This window comes from Musa acuminata, chromosome BXJ2-9, assembly GCF_036884655.1.
Source record: "Musa acuminata AAA Group cultivar baxijiao chromosome BXJ2-9, Cavendish_Baxijiao_AAA, whole genome shotgun sequence".
NCBI classification, from domain to species: Eukaryota; Viridiplantae; Streptophyta; class Magnoliopsida; order Zingiberales; family Musaceae; genus Musa; species Musa acuminata.
In genome coordinates, this window is record NC_088346.1 from 38,684,835 (window position 1) to 38,701,919 (window position 17,085).

A 17,085-nucleotide genomic window follows, 5' to 3' on the forward strand; every position below is an offset into this window, starting at 1 on the left:
AACTCTGTAGTTGTTGACCTTACAAATATCGACTAACAAGCCCAAATGTTTATAAACCTTGAGTTGGATCAGAAAAATCAAACATAAACAGTGAATCACTTAAAAGATCCACGAATACATCATCGGTAACATACCATAACATATTTCATCAAAAAGGACAGACTAAACAAAAACACCACTTGATAAGGTACAAATTGTCGATTCTGGAAACTCTGCAACTACACACAAAATGTTCAACTATAAGAGAAAACAAATTGACTTTACTACTAACGAAAAGAAGACCTGAATGCATGGCATTAAATATACTAGATTTTATATAAGTTCTCAAGCATAAACAACTCATATATAACATTTCTACCGCTCAGAAGAGTGCAGCAGTTCAGCATGCCAGCTTTCTCACTCGGAGCTGGACTGCCTCCATGCCACAGTTCGCTTAGTTCATTTCTTGCCCAAGAATGGAAAACAAGAGGCCCCAAAGTAGATGGTATCTGCAGTCACATTACAAGACTCTGAAGCCATTTCTTTCACAGGCTTTCTTGATACAAAAATAAAAAGCATTTAATTGATATACGCCCAAGATGATATGCTAAATACTAGGATTGTGGTGAACCATATGGTTGTCATTAGTACTTTCATATGGCTGTTTGGATGCACATTATGAAATAGAGAGTAACTGAATTACAAATGGTCAAGGGAAAGGAATAATAGCACAAGTATCGGAATATCACTGCGATTAACAAAATGTGTGCCCTTGTTGAGGGAGAGAATTGTCTATAGTCCAGATTTATGGGATTGCAATAGTTGTTTGCGATAACATTGAACAGAGAAAAATTATAGCAACGCTGACTAAATACAGCATGTGGTTAGAAGTTACCAAGTAAAGAAGAGCAGGCTGGGGGGATTGAGTTAAAACTCCAGCAGCTAAAGCAGTGATCAGTCCAACCACATACCCAAATAGCGCATACCATATGTATTTGTGCTGCTTTGATGAGGATAATTCTGACATACATGCTATGTCTCTACTCTTTCTGTGATCGAAACATAGTGCCAAAGCTAGAAGCATACCTGGAACAGCCTGTAGGATTAAGAAAACTGTGAGTAGAAATATAATTAATCAGATTTCATGGTCATATTATTTCTACTAAATATACAAAATATGCATTCAACTTTAGGAGAACCAGAAATAGACATGAACTAAGATATTATTACCAAAACATGAATAAAGTATAATATCGACCAAAATTCACTCTTGTTCTAGGATAAAAAATTCAAGTGCATAGATAGACAAAATGTGGCTACAAAGGACGTTTAATAGGTCAAGAGAACAATGAATTATCATGAGATGGACACACGCTTTTTCCAGCGATGCGAACAATGGCCACTTTTCTCTTACAAGATGAACACATGTTTCCTGATGTAACTCATAAATACCTTTACCCTCTACCTATCCATCTCCATTTCCAATTCATTTGGCCGCATTAATGTGTGCTATTGAAAAAAAGCACAAAACATTTTAGTATCTAAGAGAAGTTCCACAATGCAATGCTTGTTGCTTTGACCTTCTAATTAGATGCTAGAGAGGACACAGTCACAAATCAAAGAAAAATAAGGTTCCTGCAATAACCGTGTATTCGAAGTTTCTCAAAAGGCCTGTATTGCTCACAAACGACTAACAGCATGATCTTTTCTGGCATCGAAAGAAGCTTGAATCATAAATGTATTTCAGAAATGATAATTTTTCCAGGATTTCACCAGAAGAGGTTCAATGTTAAGACAATCAAGAGATCGGATGTGCAGCAGAATATAATCATGTGTTCGTAGATGATAGCAACAATAACGCTCATGTTAAAAATTCCCTAGAAGATAATGTTCAGATACAAAAAAAAAAAGCAAACCTCTCTAGAATGAGGAAATAAAAAATGTCAGACTTCAAGAACTGAAACAAATGTTTAAAATCCTAAATAGCTTTCAAAAGTATGTCCTACACTGGTAGACTGAATCAAGCACAACTAAGAACCTTGAATCTTGAAATCTATAAATATTATGTCCAAGCATTGATGGGATTGATCACTGATGTGGCACAACATTCAATCAGATATTACCTGTGACAAGCACGCTAAAAGAAAAAAGATATTGCTCCATGCTCTGCTATATGGAGACATGCTTGTGTACTGTCATTACCTTACCAGCATGGCAGCCACAATTATGTAAGCAAGGCATGGCATCATCATCATCATTTGATTTACATAGTAAGCATTACAAAGTAGATAATCACAAATATACATGAGACACATCCGAATTAATAATCAGACAGGATGGTATTCTATGACATCATTATTTTTACAGAACTTCGACACTATAACTTTAATTTATTCAACAATTGCTGCTTTTTGCTCAATATAAAACTCTTTTCGTGCGACAAACTCCATTTCAATAAAAGTCAATTTTTATCATGAATGTTTTATTATAATTAGCAGCCAATAAATACTATAGTTAAATAATTTTGGAACTTTGTCTACCATTATTCCGGTCTATCAACATTGCCATCTTTCTGCTTAGAAACCACAATCAGATATCTTGTTGATGATAGTTCATTATGCCAAATAAAAATTTAACTTCTGGAAGATACATGACAAATTTAAATAGTCATCATGGTCCATGATGCCAAATGCATCTTTCAACATTAAAACCAGATACTCAGAAAGCTACCCTCTTTTAAGCTAGTTTTGAAAGGCATATTGCACATCAACTTCCAAGGGCATATTGCACAACATTAAAACCACATAAGATGAGACACGTCAGTGCTTATATATCTGGTCGATTATATATCCACCATGAAAATGTAATCTTTTGTCAAGAATGACTAGTTTTTAAGATGATAGGAAGAAACTCATTGTTTGATTGAGCATCTTAAAATTCCAAAAAGTCAGCAATGAATAATTTGTTAGGAATGGAGGAGCAAGGAAACGATAAAAACAGAATACTACGATGCAATTAAAAAGAATCCTTTCAATCAAGAAAACCATTGTAGTGTTTAAATAAGAGGTAAGACATGAACACTTACAAGCTAAGTTTATAGTATTTGTTGAGAATTGATTCATAGTATTTATCTAGGTAGTTATAGGCATGTTCTAGTAGTGACCCATGATCTAGAAGTTATAGTGTAGTTCCTACACCTAACTCAATCATGGGTGACATGGTGGAGTGAGGTAGTTACCACTATGTCACAAACGGTCGTCGCGCACCCGCAACAACTCCGTTCAACGAATCGTTCGTCGCTCTCATCTACATGTACAACTGCTTGGCAGCATGTTTTAGCTTGGTTTTAAGTCCTTTTGCTTATAAAAATGTAAGTTCGAACAAGTTGCAGCGCTATAGTGCGACTGCTCACCGAACCGAGCAAAACAGCCCCAAAACAACTCCGTTTTCGCATGCCACGGGCTGTTTTCTACAGCCCGCAGCTGCACGCGAAATGTCAGCCATCTCAGCACCCTGGAACCACCCGGGTGGCACCATGGGGGATGGGGCTTCGGTATAGTGTCGGGCGTTGAACAATCTTTTGCAAGTTCACACGTTACCTTGACGGAAACTTGTTGTCGCGCCCAGCACCCGGTGAGCAGCTGTTTGTGGACTTGCAGCTGTTCGTTCAACCCTCTAAAGTCCTTGTTTTCCTCCTCTCCCTCTTTTCTCTTGTGTACGCAAGGTGCTCGCTGAATTGCTTGTAAAGCTACCCTTTTTCGCGAGACATCGAAACTTGTCTGTCGCTCGTTCTTCGAACTAATCAACTTTCTCTTTTACAGATCCTTCGGGACCTGCAAGAGGTTGTAAGTGGGCTGATCTTTGTGGACACAAATCGCAAAGGCAAAGCGCGACTTAGGCAACGCAAGATAAGTTCACGTCTTTGCCGCAAGGGTGCCTCGCGACTTAGGCAACACAAGCTAAGTTTACGTCTTTGCCGCAAGGGTGCCTCACGACTTAGGCAATTCCAGCTAAGTCCATGACATTGTGGTATCAGAGCGGGCAAGCACTTCGAGCGAGCAGCGAAGGAACTTCGCAACTTTGCTATGGCTAAGCATCGTGGCGAATCAAGCAAGACGGGGCAAGCCAGACCCTTGCCCCAAGCAGCCGCAAGTGGGCTGCAAGTGCACACTCGCTCTCATGCTGTTGGAGCTGCTCAGGAGGAGCGCGGCAGCGAACATGATGAGCGAGAAGTTGGCTGTTCTCCGCGAGCAGAGGAGGCACAATCTGGAGCGCCAACCAAGAAAAAGAGTCATAAGGAGAGACTCACAACGGTGGAAACCCGCTTGGATGTTCTTGAAGCGAGCTTGGAGGAACTCTACCATGGCCAACGAAGGCTGGTTGGGGTAGAAAGCTCGCAAGGAGAAGCGAAGTCTAGGATCGACAAGGTTGAGGCCCTGGTCGACTGATTGTCAGATGACACCAAAGACTCTGTGCAACACCTGCAGGAAGTTGTGGCGGAACTCACTTCAAGGGTGACCATGCTCACAAGAGCACTAAATGCGGGAGGAAGCAACACCCATGTTGCGCCACCACAAAACTTGAGGGCACCCGAGCCTCATGGTTATGGAGGGGCCAGAGATGCCAAAGAGCTCGAGAATTTCCTATTCGATATGGAATAATACTTTCGAGCTACAAGGCCTGATTCTAAAGAAACTAAAGTTTCTACAGCAACAATGTATTTGAACGGAGATGCAAAACTTTGGTGGCGAACCCGTTGGGAGGAGATCCAACAAGGTCGGCATCGAGTTGACACATAGGAGGACCTGAAGCGGGAGTTGAGAACTCAGTTCCTACCGAAGAACACAGAGTTCGTCGCAAGAAGGAAGTTGAGACAACTCCGCCAAAATACCTCCATTCGAGACTACATGAAGCAATTTTTTGTGCTAATGCTAGACATATAGGACATGTCCGAGAAGGATAAGCTGCTCAGCTTCCTCGATGGTTTGAAGTCATGGGTTTAACAAGAACTACATCAAAGGAATGTCGCTGATGTGATCGGGGCAATTGCTGCCACAGAAAGGCTCACCGACTTTGTTTCCTCCGAAGACCCGGGGAAAAGGAAACAATCTTTAAGCAATCGCCCTCCAAAATATTCTTGAGGGAAGGAGCTATGAGGTGAACAGAGGAAGAAGAGTTCCCACAAAGGGCCAAGCCCGAAAGGCAAGGCCCCGAAACCTGGCGGATGCTTCTTATGCGGAGTGTCGCACATGGTGAGGGAGTGCCCACAAAAACAGGCACTCAATACTTTAACAGCTTTCATCCACCCCCCCCCCCCCTCCCCCCCGCCGATCGGACAAGGGTAAGGTTGTCGCTCTTAGTTCGAGTAGTTCTGAATCCAGCAGCGACGATGAGGAGTCGCAAGGACCCCGGATAGGAGCAATGCGTTTGTTGAACACCATGCGGGGTCAAGTGGGGGAGAACACGAAGACAAGGTTACAAAAAGCAGGAAGTGGCGAGCTAATGTACGTAGACATTAAGCTCAATGGCCAAACGACTCGTGCAATGGTGGACACGAGCACTACCCACAACTTTATCGCCGATCGAGAAGTAAAGCGACTTGGGTTGATCTTGGAGAAGAGCCTAAGTCGAATGAAGGCGATGAACTCGGAGGCCAAGCAAATCTTCGGGTTGACAAAGGAAGTTCCCATCAAGATCGGAACATGGAGCGGGAGCACAAACATGATGGCAGTGCCATTGGATGACTTCCAAGTGATTCTTGGAATGAAATTTATGCACGCAGCCAAGTTGGTGCCAATGTCGTTCCTTAACTCCCTATGTGTGATGGGAGGTGACGACTCCTGTGTGGTTCCCGTCTCTTGGAGAGGAGCCAGGGAACCCCAACATATATCGGCATTACAATTGAAGAAAGGGGTGCAAAAAGGTGAATTAACATTCGTGGCAACTATGAAGCTAGAGCCACTTGACGAGAAGGCTATTCATGAACCTGCTGTGGTGGCGAACGTCCTGAAAGAGTTCACTGACATTATACCACCCGAGTTGTCGAAGACTCTTCCGCCACGCAGAGGTGTGGATCACAACATCGAGCTGGAGCCGGGAGTGAATCCTCCAGCGAGACCACCCTACTGCATGCCCCCGCTAGAGTTGGTAGAACATAGAAAGCAATTAGGTGAACTGCAAAGCGATGGTCTCATCCGCAACTCTAAAGAACTATTCGGAGCTCCAGTTCTCTTCCAGAAGAAACAAGATGGGAACCTCCGACTATGCGTCGATTACTGAGCCCTCAACAAAGTGACGGTAAAGAACAAGTATCCCATCCCACTCATCGCGGACTTGTTCGACCAATAGGGCAAAGTCAAGTATTTCTCAAAACTCGACCTTCGATCGGGGTATTGGCAGGTGTGCATTGTTGAAGGCAACGAAGCGAAGACTACCTACGTGATGAGGTATGGAGCATTTGAGTTTTTGGTGATGCCTTTCGGCTTAACCAATTCTCCGGCCATGTTCTGCACTCTCATGAACCAGCTATTCAAGGAGTATTTGGATAAGTTCGTGGTCGTCTACTTAGACGATATCGTCATCTACAATCAAACGCTCGAGGAGCATGTGAAGCACCTTCGGACGATCTTCAAGGTTCTCAGGGAGAACACTTTATTCATAAAAAGGGAGAAATGCTACTTTGTCCAAACGGAGATCTTATTCTTGGGGCATCGAATCGGTGATGGCTCCATTCGGATGGACAAATCGAAGGTGCAAGCGGTTGCGGAATGGCGAACTCCAAAGAAGGTGCCAGAGTTGAGATCCTTCCTTGGCTTCGTCAACTACTATCGACGCTTTATAGCGGGGTATTCGAAGCGTGCAACTCCATTGACGGAGTTGCTGAAGGAGCAGCAACCTTGGAGGTGGTCTGATAAATGTGAGATTGCATTCCAAGATCTAAAGGCTATTGTATTAGAAGAACCGATGCTTAAATTGTCGGACGATGGGGAGCCCTTCGAAGTCCAAACAGATGCTTCAGACTTCGCTATTGGGAGAGTACTCATGCAGGAGGGTCATCCGGTGGCCTACAAGAGCCGCAAACTCAACGAGACCGAGCGACGGTATCCGATGCGCGAGAAGGAGATGACAACGATGATCCACTGCCTACGAGTTTGGCGACACTACCTTCTTGGATCGCGATTTGTACTAAGGACGGACAACATCGCTTTAAGCTATTTTAAAACTCAGAAGAAACTCTCCCCAAAGCAAGCACGATGGCAGGACGTCCTGGCTGAGTTTGATATGGCAATAGAGTACAAGCCCGGAAAGGAAAATGTCGTGGCCGATGCATTGAGTCAGAAAGTGGAGCGTGTGAATGTCGTACAATTGGAGGGCAGAGGCTAAGCAAGTCAGTTGCACTCTAACTTCTTTTCCAGGATTAGGGATGGACTGTACAGTGATCCTCAGGCAAAAGCCTTGATACAGCTCATTAAAGAAGGCAAGGCACAACGGTTTTAGGTCTAGGATGGACTCGTTTACACCAAAGGAAATAGAGTTTATGTTCCTCGAGTAGACAATCTGAGACATGAACTCTTAAGAGAGTGTCACGATTCCCTTTGGGCTGGACACCCCGGCATTCATAGAACCTTGGCTCTCATGGAGAGGGCCTTCTATTGGCCGAAGATGGGGACTGATGTGGAGGAATATGTTCGAACGTGCCTCACTTGCCAGCAAGACAAGGTGGAGTAACGGAAGCCGGTGGGACTTTTGTAGTCGTTGCCTGTACCAGAAAGGCCGTGGGAGAGCATTTCCTTGGACTTCATATTAAGCTTGCCCGCAGTAGGGAGACTCGGATCGATACTCGTGGTGGTCGATCGATTTTCAAAGTATGTAACTTTCATTGCTGCTCCTCTATACTGTTCAGCAGAGGAGGCGGCCAAGTTGATGATGAAGGATGTGGTGAAGTATTGGGGAGTCCCGCACAATATCATTAGTGATCGAGACGCTCGATTCCTGGGACGATTCTGGACCGAGCTATTCAAATTATTATGGTCCAAGTTATACTTCTCCATAAGCCTGCACCCCCAAACGGATAGCCAAACCGAAAGGATAAACTCACTCCTAGAGCAATATCTTCGGCACTACGTGAGTGCCAACCAACGAGATTGGGTGAAGTTGTTGGACATTGTCCAATTCTCCTACAACTTGTAGTGTAGCTCTGCATCCAACAAGAGCCCCTTCGAGATCATTACAGGACAACAACCATCAACTCCTCATACCATAGCAATCGAGTATACTGGGAGTAATCCGTCAGCCTACCACTTCGCAAAGGAGTGACACCGAAATACAGATATTACGTGAGCTTACTTGGAGAAGGCGGCAAAAAGGATGAAGAGGTGAGCAGACTTGGGAAGGCGACCGCAAGAGTTCAAGGTCGGCGATTTGGTGCTGGTAAAGCTCCAACAAGCATCACTCCAATTCTTTAGGAACAAAGTACACAAAGGATTGGTGCGCAAGTATGAAGGGCCCTTCCCAATTATCAGCAGGGTGGGCAACGTCTCCTACAAGTTGCAGCTGTTGGCGTGGTTCAAAATTCATAATGCTCTTCACGCCAGCAACTTAAAAGCCTACCACTCGGATCCACAAGATGCTTTCCGAAGTTTTCTAACTCGACTACCCCCCACCAGAGTCTCCTACGAGAAGCAAGTTGAAACTATTTTAGCGGATCGCAAGATAAAGCTACCCAATGGAGCTGAGCAGACCGAGTACTTGGTGAAGTGGTGAAAGCTTCCCGAACTGAAGCCAATTGGGAGCCCGAAGATGCCCTGCAACATGAAGAAGCAATTATCAACAACTACCAACAAGCGTCGATGAGGGCATTGACAGTTTGAGTGGGGGAGAATGTCACGAACGGTCGTCGCGCACCCGCAACAACTTCATTCAACGAACTGTTCATCGCTCTCATCTACATGTACAGCTGCTTGGCAGCATGTTTTGGCTTGGTTTTAAGTTCTTTTGCTTGTAAAAATATAAGTTCGAACAAGTTGCAGCGCTATAGTGCGACCGCTCACCGAACCGAGCTAAACAGCTCCGTTTTCGTGTGCCACGGGTTGTTTTCTGCAGCCCACTGCTGCACGCAAAATGTCAACCATCTCAACACTCTGGAACCACCCGGGTGGCACCATGGGGGATGGGGCTTCGGTATAGTGTCGGGCGTTGAACAATCTTTCGCACGTTACCTTGACGGAACTTATTGTCGCGCTCGACACCCGGTGGGCAGTTGTTTGTGGACTTGCAGCTATTTGTTCAACCCTCTAAAGTCTTTGTTTTCCTCCTCTCCCTCTTTTCTCTTGCGCACATAAGGTGCTTGCTGAATTGCTTATAAAGCTTCCCCTTTTCGTGATACGTCGGGACTTGTCCGTCGCTCGTTCTTCGAACTAATCAACTTTCTCTTTTACAGGTCCTTCGGGGCCTGCGAGAGGTTGCAAGTGGGCTAATCTTTGCGGACGCAAATCGCAAAGACGAAGCGCGACTTAGGCAACGCAAGCTAAGTTCGCGTCTTTGTCGCAAGGGTGCCTCGCGACTTAGGCAACGCAAGCTAAGTTCGCGTTTTTGCCGCAATGGTGCCTCATGACTTAGGCAATTCCAACTTAGTTCGTGACAACTAGGTCCTATAAATAGGACCATAGTTCATGAAGCAAGATAAGGAGTATGCACTTGGGAATATAATGTAAGTGTTCTTATCTTACCTCTTATTTAAATACTACAACATTTTTCTTAATCAAAAGGATTCTTTTTAATTGCATCGTAGTATTCTGTAATTATCGTTTCCTTGCTCCTTCATCCCCAACATTTGTGGTATCAAAGCTAAGTTTCAATCTGAACTGGGCATTATGGCTTTCAATGGCAATTTTATGTCTCAATCCCTTATTCTCATCTTATCGAGCAAATGCTATGAATTTTAGAGTATCAAGATGAAGACTCTATTCAAGTCTCAGGATCTTTGGGACTTAATAGAGAATGAATATGCGAATCCAGATAAAGAAATCAGGCTGAGGGAGAATAGAAAGGACTCAAAAGCATTGTTCTTCATTCAACAAGCTGTACATGAGATAATCTTCTCAAGAATTGCAACAGCGACAACTTCAAAGCAAGCTTGATTGATACTTTAAAATGAATTTCAAGGCTCATCAAGGGTGATTACGGTAAAACTTCAAACTCTTCGTTGTGAGTTTGAAATTTTTTTCATGAAAAGCAATGAATCGGTGCAAAATTTTCTTTCTCGAGTAACTGAAATTGTTAGTCAAATGAAATCTTATAGTAAACATCTTCCTAATCATATAATTGTTGCAAAAGTTTTAAGAAGTTTAACTTTGAAATTTGATCATGTTGTTGCCGCAATTGAGGAGTCAAAAGATTTATCAATATTTTCATTTGATGAACTAATGGGTTCCTTGCAAGCACATGAAGCAAGGTTGAACAAGTCACTTGAAAAAAGTGAAGAAAAAACATTTCCAGTTAAGGGGAGTCTTCTATTTCAAAAGAAGACAAAAAATCAACAGGAAGAGGACATGGCAGAGGAGGATTTCGTGGTAGAGGAAATGTAAGAGGAAGAGGACACTTTGGTGGGCATGATGAATAAAGGCAATCAAATTATGATAAAAAAAAATATAAGAGTAGAATTCAATGTCATTATTGTAAAAAGTTTGGTCACATGAAGGCAGATTGCTGGAAAAGAAAAAAGCAAGCAAGCTATGTGGAGGAAAATAAAGAAAATAGTAAGTTGTTTATGACTCATTCACAAGTTAATGATATCTCAAATGATATTTAGTTTTTGGATAGTGGATATTCCAATCATATGTCAGGCATAAAATCAATGTTTAGAGACATTGATGAAACTCATAAATTGAAAGTTAGACTTGGAGATAACAAGTAAATCCAAATGGAATGGAAAGGAACAATTGAGGCGAAGACAAATCAAGGGAAGGTAAAATACCTAGATAATGTTTTCTTTCTCCCCCTTGATTCATAGTTACATACATCGATTTGCGACATGAAAGAAACCTGCTTTTGAATTGGAAGCGACTTGGTGAGGATATCTACAACTTATTCATCTATTCCACAATACTTCATTGCTATGGCTTTATTTGCTACAAGATCCCGGATAAAATGATAGCGTATCTCTATATGCTTCATTCTTCCATGAAATGTTGGATTCTTCGTCATTGCAATTATGGCTTTATTGTTGTGAATATCCTTTTGCTACAAGCCGAGCCTTATGCTTTTGGATACTTTCATCTGTATTAAACTTTGTTTTGAACACCCATTTAATCCAATAGTTTTCTTTTCTTTCGGTAGATTTATTAGCTCCCAAGTTTCATTCTTCTCAATTGATTTGATTTCCTCGTTCATTGCTTTTCGTCATTCCTCTTTTTCAATTGTTTCCTCAAAAGTCATAGGATCTGAAATAAATAAAGTAAATGTTGAGTCATAATTTTTTGTTAGTGATCTGAATTTTCCTGGAGTAGTTTTATCTAAGGAATCAAAACTTGAACTGCTACTAGGTGAGGTTGACGATGAACTTATTGGAGCAGGATCTGTCACTTGATTTTTTAGAGTGTCTAGTTCTGTTGAAATCTAAATTTGTGTTCCACCTTCATTGGTCTCCCAATTCCAACTAGTCCTTTCATCAAACACAACACTTTTTGTTAATAATAACTTTGCCATTAATAAGATTATACAATCGATATGCTTTGGATTGTAAGAAATAACTAATTAAAATGTATTTTTCAAATTCTTCATCAAGCTTGTGATGGTTTTATGAATTTACCAAAGCATAAGCAATACAACAAAAAATTCTTAGATGCTTTACACTTGGTTTCATATCATACCAAGCCTCAAAAAGAGTTTGATTCATAACAGCCTTTGTTGGTGAAATATTTAACAAATAAACTGTTGTTGCAACTACTTCTGCTAAAACTGATTTGGAAGGTGTTTTCCTTTAAGCAAACTTCTTGTCATTTTAAGAACAGTTCGATTCTTACGTTCAGCTACACCATTTTGCTCTGGTGTATATGGTGCTGTCAATTCTCTATGAATACCATTTTTTCACAAAAAGAATTAAACTCATTAGATAAAAATTCACCACCTCCATCTGTCCGAAGTGTCTTTATATATCTACCACTTTGCCTTTCTACAAGTGCCTTGAATTTTTGAAAATTATCAAATGTTTCAGATTTTGGTTTTAAAAAATATACCCAACTCATACAGCTATAATTATCAGTAAATAATAGAAAATATTGACTTCCACCAAATGATTTTGTATTCATAGGTCCACATAAGTCAACATGAATTAATTCAAGACAATTAGATGCTCTCCATGCTTTTCCAACAGGAAATGATTTTTTACTTTGTTTGTCATAAATGCATCCTTCACATACATCAAGTGTATTAATTTTGGGTAATCCAAAAATTATTTATTTTTATTTAACAACCTTAAACCCTTAATATTAAGATGTCCATATGTTAAATGATATAAATTAAACTCATTCTTTTGAGTTGCGATAAGAGCATGCTTTTTAATATTTGAAACATCAAGTGGTAACATCTTGTTTTGCATCATACAAACATTTACCATAATCAAACCAGATTTTTTATCTTTAATAGTGCATGAACCATCATAAAATATAACTGAATATTCATCATCTATCAATTATCCAATACTCAACAAGTTATGTGATAAACTAGGAACAAAGAAAACATTATTGAGGTATTTTACCTTCCCTTGATTTGTCTTCGCCTCAATTGTTCCTTTCCCTTCCACTTGGATTTGAATACCCAAGATTGTGGATCATAACTAAGTTTCAATCTGAACTGGGCATTATAGCTTTTAATGGCAATTTCATGTCTCAACCCCTTATTCTCATCTTCTCGGACAAATGCTATGAATTTTGGAGTGTCAAGATGAAGACTCTATTCAAGTCTCAGGATTTTTGAGACTTAATAGAGAATGGATATGCGGATTCAGATAAAGAAATCAGGCTGAGGGAGAATAGAAAGAATGACTCAAAAGCATTGTTATTCATTCAACAAGCTATATCAGAGCTAAATTTCAATCTGAACTGGGCATTATGGCTTTTAATGGCAATTCCATGTCTCAACCCCTTATTCTTATTTTCTCGAGCAAATGCTATGAATTTTGAAGTATCAAGATGAAGACTCTATTCAAGTCTCAAGATCTTTAGGACTTAATAGAGAATGGATATGCGGATCCAAATGAAAAAATCAGGTTGAGGGAGAATAGAAAGAAGGACTCAAAAGCATTGTTCTTCATTTAACAAGCGGTATTTGAGACAATCTTCTCAAGAATTATAATAGCGACAACCTCAAAGTAAGCTTGGTTGATACTTCAAAATGAATTTCAAGGCTCATCAAGGGTAATTACGGTAAAACTTCAAACCTTTCGTCGTGAGTTTGAAATTTTTTATCATGAAAAGCAATGAATCAGTGCAAGATTTTCTTTCTCAAGTGACTGAAATTGTTAGTCAAATGAAATCTTATAGTGAACATCTTCCTAATCATATAATTGTTGTAAAAGTTTTGAGAAGTTTAACTCCGAAATTTAATCATGTTGTTACCGCAATTGAGGAGTCAAAAGATTTATCTATATTTTCATTTGATGAAATAATGGGTTTCTTGTAAGCATATGAAGCAAGGTTGAACATGACACTTGAAAAAAGTGAAGAAAAGATATTTCAGGTTAAGGGAGAGTCTTCTACTTCAAAAGAAGACAAAAAATCAACAGGAAGAAAAAATGACAGAGGAGGATTTCGTGGTAGAGGAAATAGAAGAGGAAGAGGAAGATGACACTTTGATGGGCATGATGAACAAAGGCAATCAAATTATGATCAAAAAAATTATAAGAGTAGAATTCAATGTAACTATTATAAAAAAATTTGGTCACGTGAAAGCAGATTGCTGGAAAAGAGAAAAGCAAGCAAGCTATGTGGAGGAAAATAAAGAAAATAGTAAGTTATTTATGACTCATTCACAAGTTAATAATATTTGGTTTCTGGATAGTGAATGTTATAATCATATGCCAAGCATAAAATTAATATTTAGATATATTAATGAAACTTATAGGTTGAAAGTTAGATATAGGGATAACAAGCAAATCCAAGTAGAAAGGAAAGGAACATTTGAGGTGAAGACAAGTCAAGGGAAGGTAAAATCCCTTTATATTGTTTTCTTTGTTCTTAGTTTATCGCATAACTTATTGAGTGTTGGCCAATTGATAGATGATGGATATTCAGTTAAATTTGATGATGGTTCATGCACTATTAACGATAAAAATATGATACTACGATACAATTAAAAAGAATCTTTTCGATCAAGAAAACCGTTGTAGTATTTAAATAAAAGGTAAGACAAGAATACTTACATAATATTCCCAAACGCACACTCCTTATCTTGCTTCATGAACTATGGCCCTATTTATAGGACATAGTGGTAACTACCTCACTCCACCATATCACCAATGATTGAGTTAGGTGTAAGAACTATCCTATAACTTCTAAATCATGGGTCACTACTAGAACATGCCTATAACTACCTATAACATGGTAACTATCTAGATAACTACTACGAATCAATTCTCAATACTCCCTATTGATTCATAGTTACGTACACCGATTTACGACATGAAATAAATATGCTTTTGTACTGAAAGCGACTTGGTGAGGATATCCGCAACTTGTTCATATGTTCTACAATATTTCATTGCTATGGCTCTGATACCACAAATGTTGGCGATAGAGGAGCAAGAAAACGATAAAAACAGAATACTATGATGCAATTAAAAAGAGTCCTTTCGATCAAGAAAACCGTTGTAGTATTTAAATAAGAGGTAAGACAAGAACGCTTACAAGATATTCCCAAGTGCACACTCCTTATATTGCTTCATGAACTATGGTCCTATTTATAGAACCTAATGGTAACTATCTTACTCCACTATGTCACCCATGATTAAGTTAGATGTAGGAACTACCCTATAACTTCTAGATCATGGGTCACTACTAGAACATGCTTATAACTACCTAGAACATAGTAACTACCTAGATAACTACTATGAATTAATTCTCAACATAATTTACTTATGTCTAATGTATGTTGTATCATTAGCATCTTTGCATATATGCAAAGATCAGAGACCATTCAAACTGACATTACTGGATACTAAATACAAATATGTAAATGCTGCTACGTTTTATAAACAAAACAATCAGATAGCTAATGGACTCAAATTGCAAACTGATTATAATTTAACGAACACATAATATCAAACCAAACCAAATTTACAACAACTGAAATACATCATACCATGTCTCCAAGGACCAGCATTATGTAATCTGTGCTGCTGCTTCCAGGAACTAACCCAGGAAACAAATTTCTTGGGAAAACAACTTTAACAGGCAGCTCCAACTTCTCTGTAATCAGCTGCAATCCTGGAAGGCTTAAGCTTGTTGCCACATTGTGAAGTGGGTTAGATGCCTTTTGTGTTGCAACAGAAACCATAACATTTGCTCCGAGGAACCTCTCCGAGAGGAAGACCCAGAATATGTCATACAGAAACAAGCAGACAAGAAGCAAAGAACATATCTTAATGTTGGGTTGTCGTCCGTGGCTAACAAATGCAACACATATGCATATCCCCAGTAGATTGCTCAGCAACCAATGCCCAGTGACAAGCCAAGCTGCCACAATTCCTATAGAAAACAGCAGGAACATTCCCTGGCTTCGTGTCGAAGACTTGGAACAGCACCGCAAGATGAATGGATCAACCACACCAAACCGCGATTTGACGTAAGCAACATACGGGATAAGGCAGAAGTAGAGTGCGGAGGCTGTGCCGACAGCCACAAAGGCAGTGATAAGTTGGGACACAGATGAGAAAAGATAGAACATCAATAGAAGACTACAAGAACTAGCATGGGGAATCATGACAGCTTGGGACCGGTCCAAAGTTATCGATGCCTCTGAGAAATTCAGGTTTTTCTGCATTTCTTTGCCGTGATCCAGAGCTCGAGAAGCCGATACAAAGGTTACTAAGATTGCTGTCCCAATGAGAGCGAGGGATCCCGGTTCAAGCAAACAAGTTAGCTTCCACAGTGACTCCATATTATCTCTATAGCACACCCCAAAAAAAGCAACCTTCTTTCTACCCTTTTCCACTCTGCTAATATCAACGGACGTTCTTTGGATCAAGATTCAAAGAACTTCCATGCCACTGTTGCTGACATTAAGAATTTTCTTTGCGTCGCCTGAACCGTTGAAAAATCCATTCTTTTGTGTAAGGTTCCACTCAGCTTCGGTTCCCAGCCATCACATTGCACGGAATGGAAGAGAACTTTTCCGAGCGCACAAGGCAAGATTAAGCAAGAAAACCTCAAATCAACCAGAAAAGAACGTTGCTTTGAGGGCATACGAGGGTTCAAAATTCAAAAAGTTTGACAAAGCTATGAATTTGAGGAAAAAGAGGAACCGACTGACAGAATCCGATAGACCAGAAACCGAAAAAGCCATCCTTGCTCTGAACAGAAATTTACCTAAAATAAGAGAACCGACTGATCCGCCTACTTCTCTAGCCAGGAACACAAGAAGATGCAAGTGGGATCGGTTCGAGGAGGACAAAAGAAGGGAATTTTGAGCGTGGGCGTTGTGAAAGCGACGAGATTGGCTTGTGTGGGGAAGACCGGATTTGGACCTGCGGCGGTGGGCGTCGACGGCATTTGAGGAGGATGAGAATACCGTCTGTCAGGGCGGCATTTTATTTCCGGCCCTCCGTAATTTACCATCTGCAGCATTACTGGAATCAACAGTGCAACCCCATGTGGGTCCTCGCTTATGCTCCAATCAAAGAAATCGGGTAAAATTAGAACCAGAAAACCATCGTTAGCGCGGCGCGGGACGTGCAACGGCGAGCTCTCCACGCCACTACTTAATGTTTCTGAGCTAACTGTATCTTTTCCGGAAACAGATACGAGGCACAGAGTCCCATCATATACTCCAATAACTGGAGTTGGTGAGCATACAGTTTTCACTTTGAATACACTCACTGATCGATCAGCA

The 17,085-nt window shown here is 40.6% G+C and overlaps 1 protein-coding gene across 1 annotated transcript; it reads right to left on the reverse strand.

Annotated features, from left to right (window-relative positions):
- Positions 1–77: 77 nt before the first annotated feature.
- On the reverse strand, positions 78–16,908 carry LOC135623408 (signal peptide peptidase-like 1). The gene is made up of 3 exons (XM_065126338.1): positions 15,337–16,908; positions 875–1,075; positions 78–488 (listed from the first exon to the last, which is right to left on the reverse strand). Exons 1-3 carry the CDS (start codon positions 16,132–16,134, stop codon positions 306–308), a joined length of 1,182 nt encoding a protein of 393 aa, XP_064982410.1. The 5' UTR covers positions 16,135–16,908; the 3' UTR covers positions 78–305.
- Between the last annotated feature and the right edge of the window lie 177 nt (positions 16,909–17,085).

Coding starts and splice junctions, on each gene's coding strand:
- LOC135623408 (XM_065126338.1), bottom strand. CDS start 16,134: ATGGAGTCACTGTGGAAGCTAACTTGTTTGCTTGAACCGGGATCCCTC. Junction 1,076..15,336: donor TGCTGGTCCTTGGAGACATG/GTATGATGTATT, acceptor TTAATCCTACAG/GCTGTTCCAGGTATGCTTCT. Junction 489..874: donor AGCCTGCTCTTCTTTACTTG/GTAACTTCTAAC, acceptor ATGTGACTGCAG/ATACCATCTACTTTGGGGCC.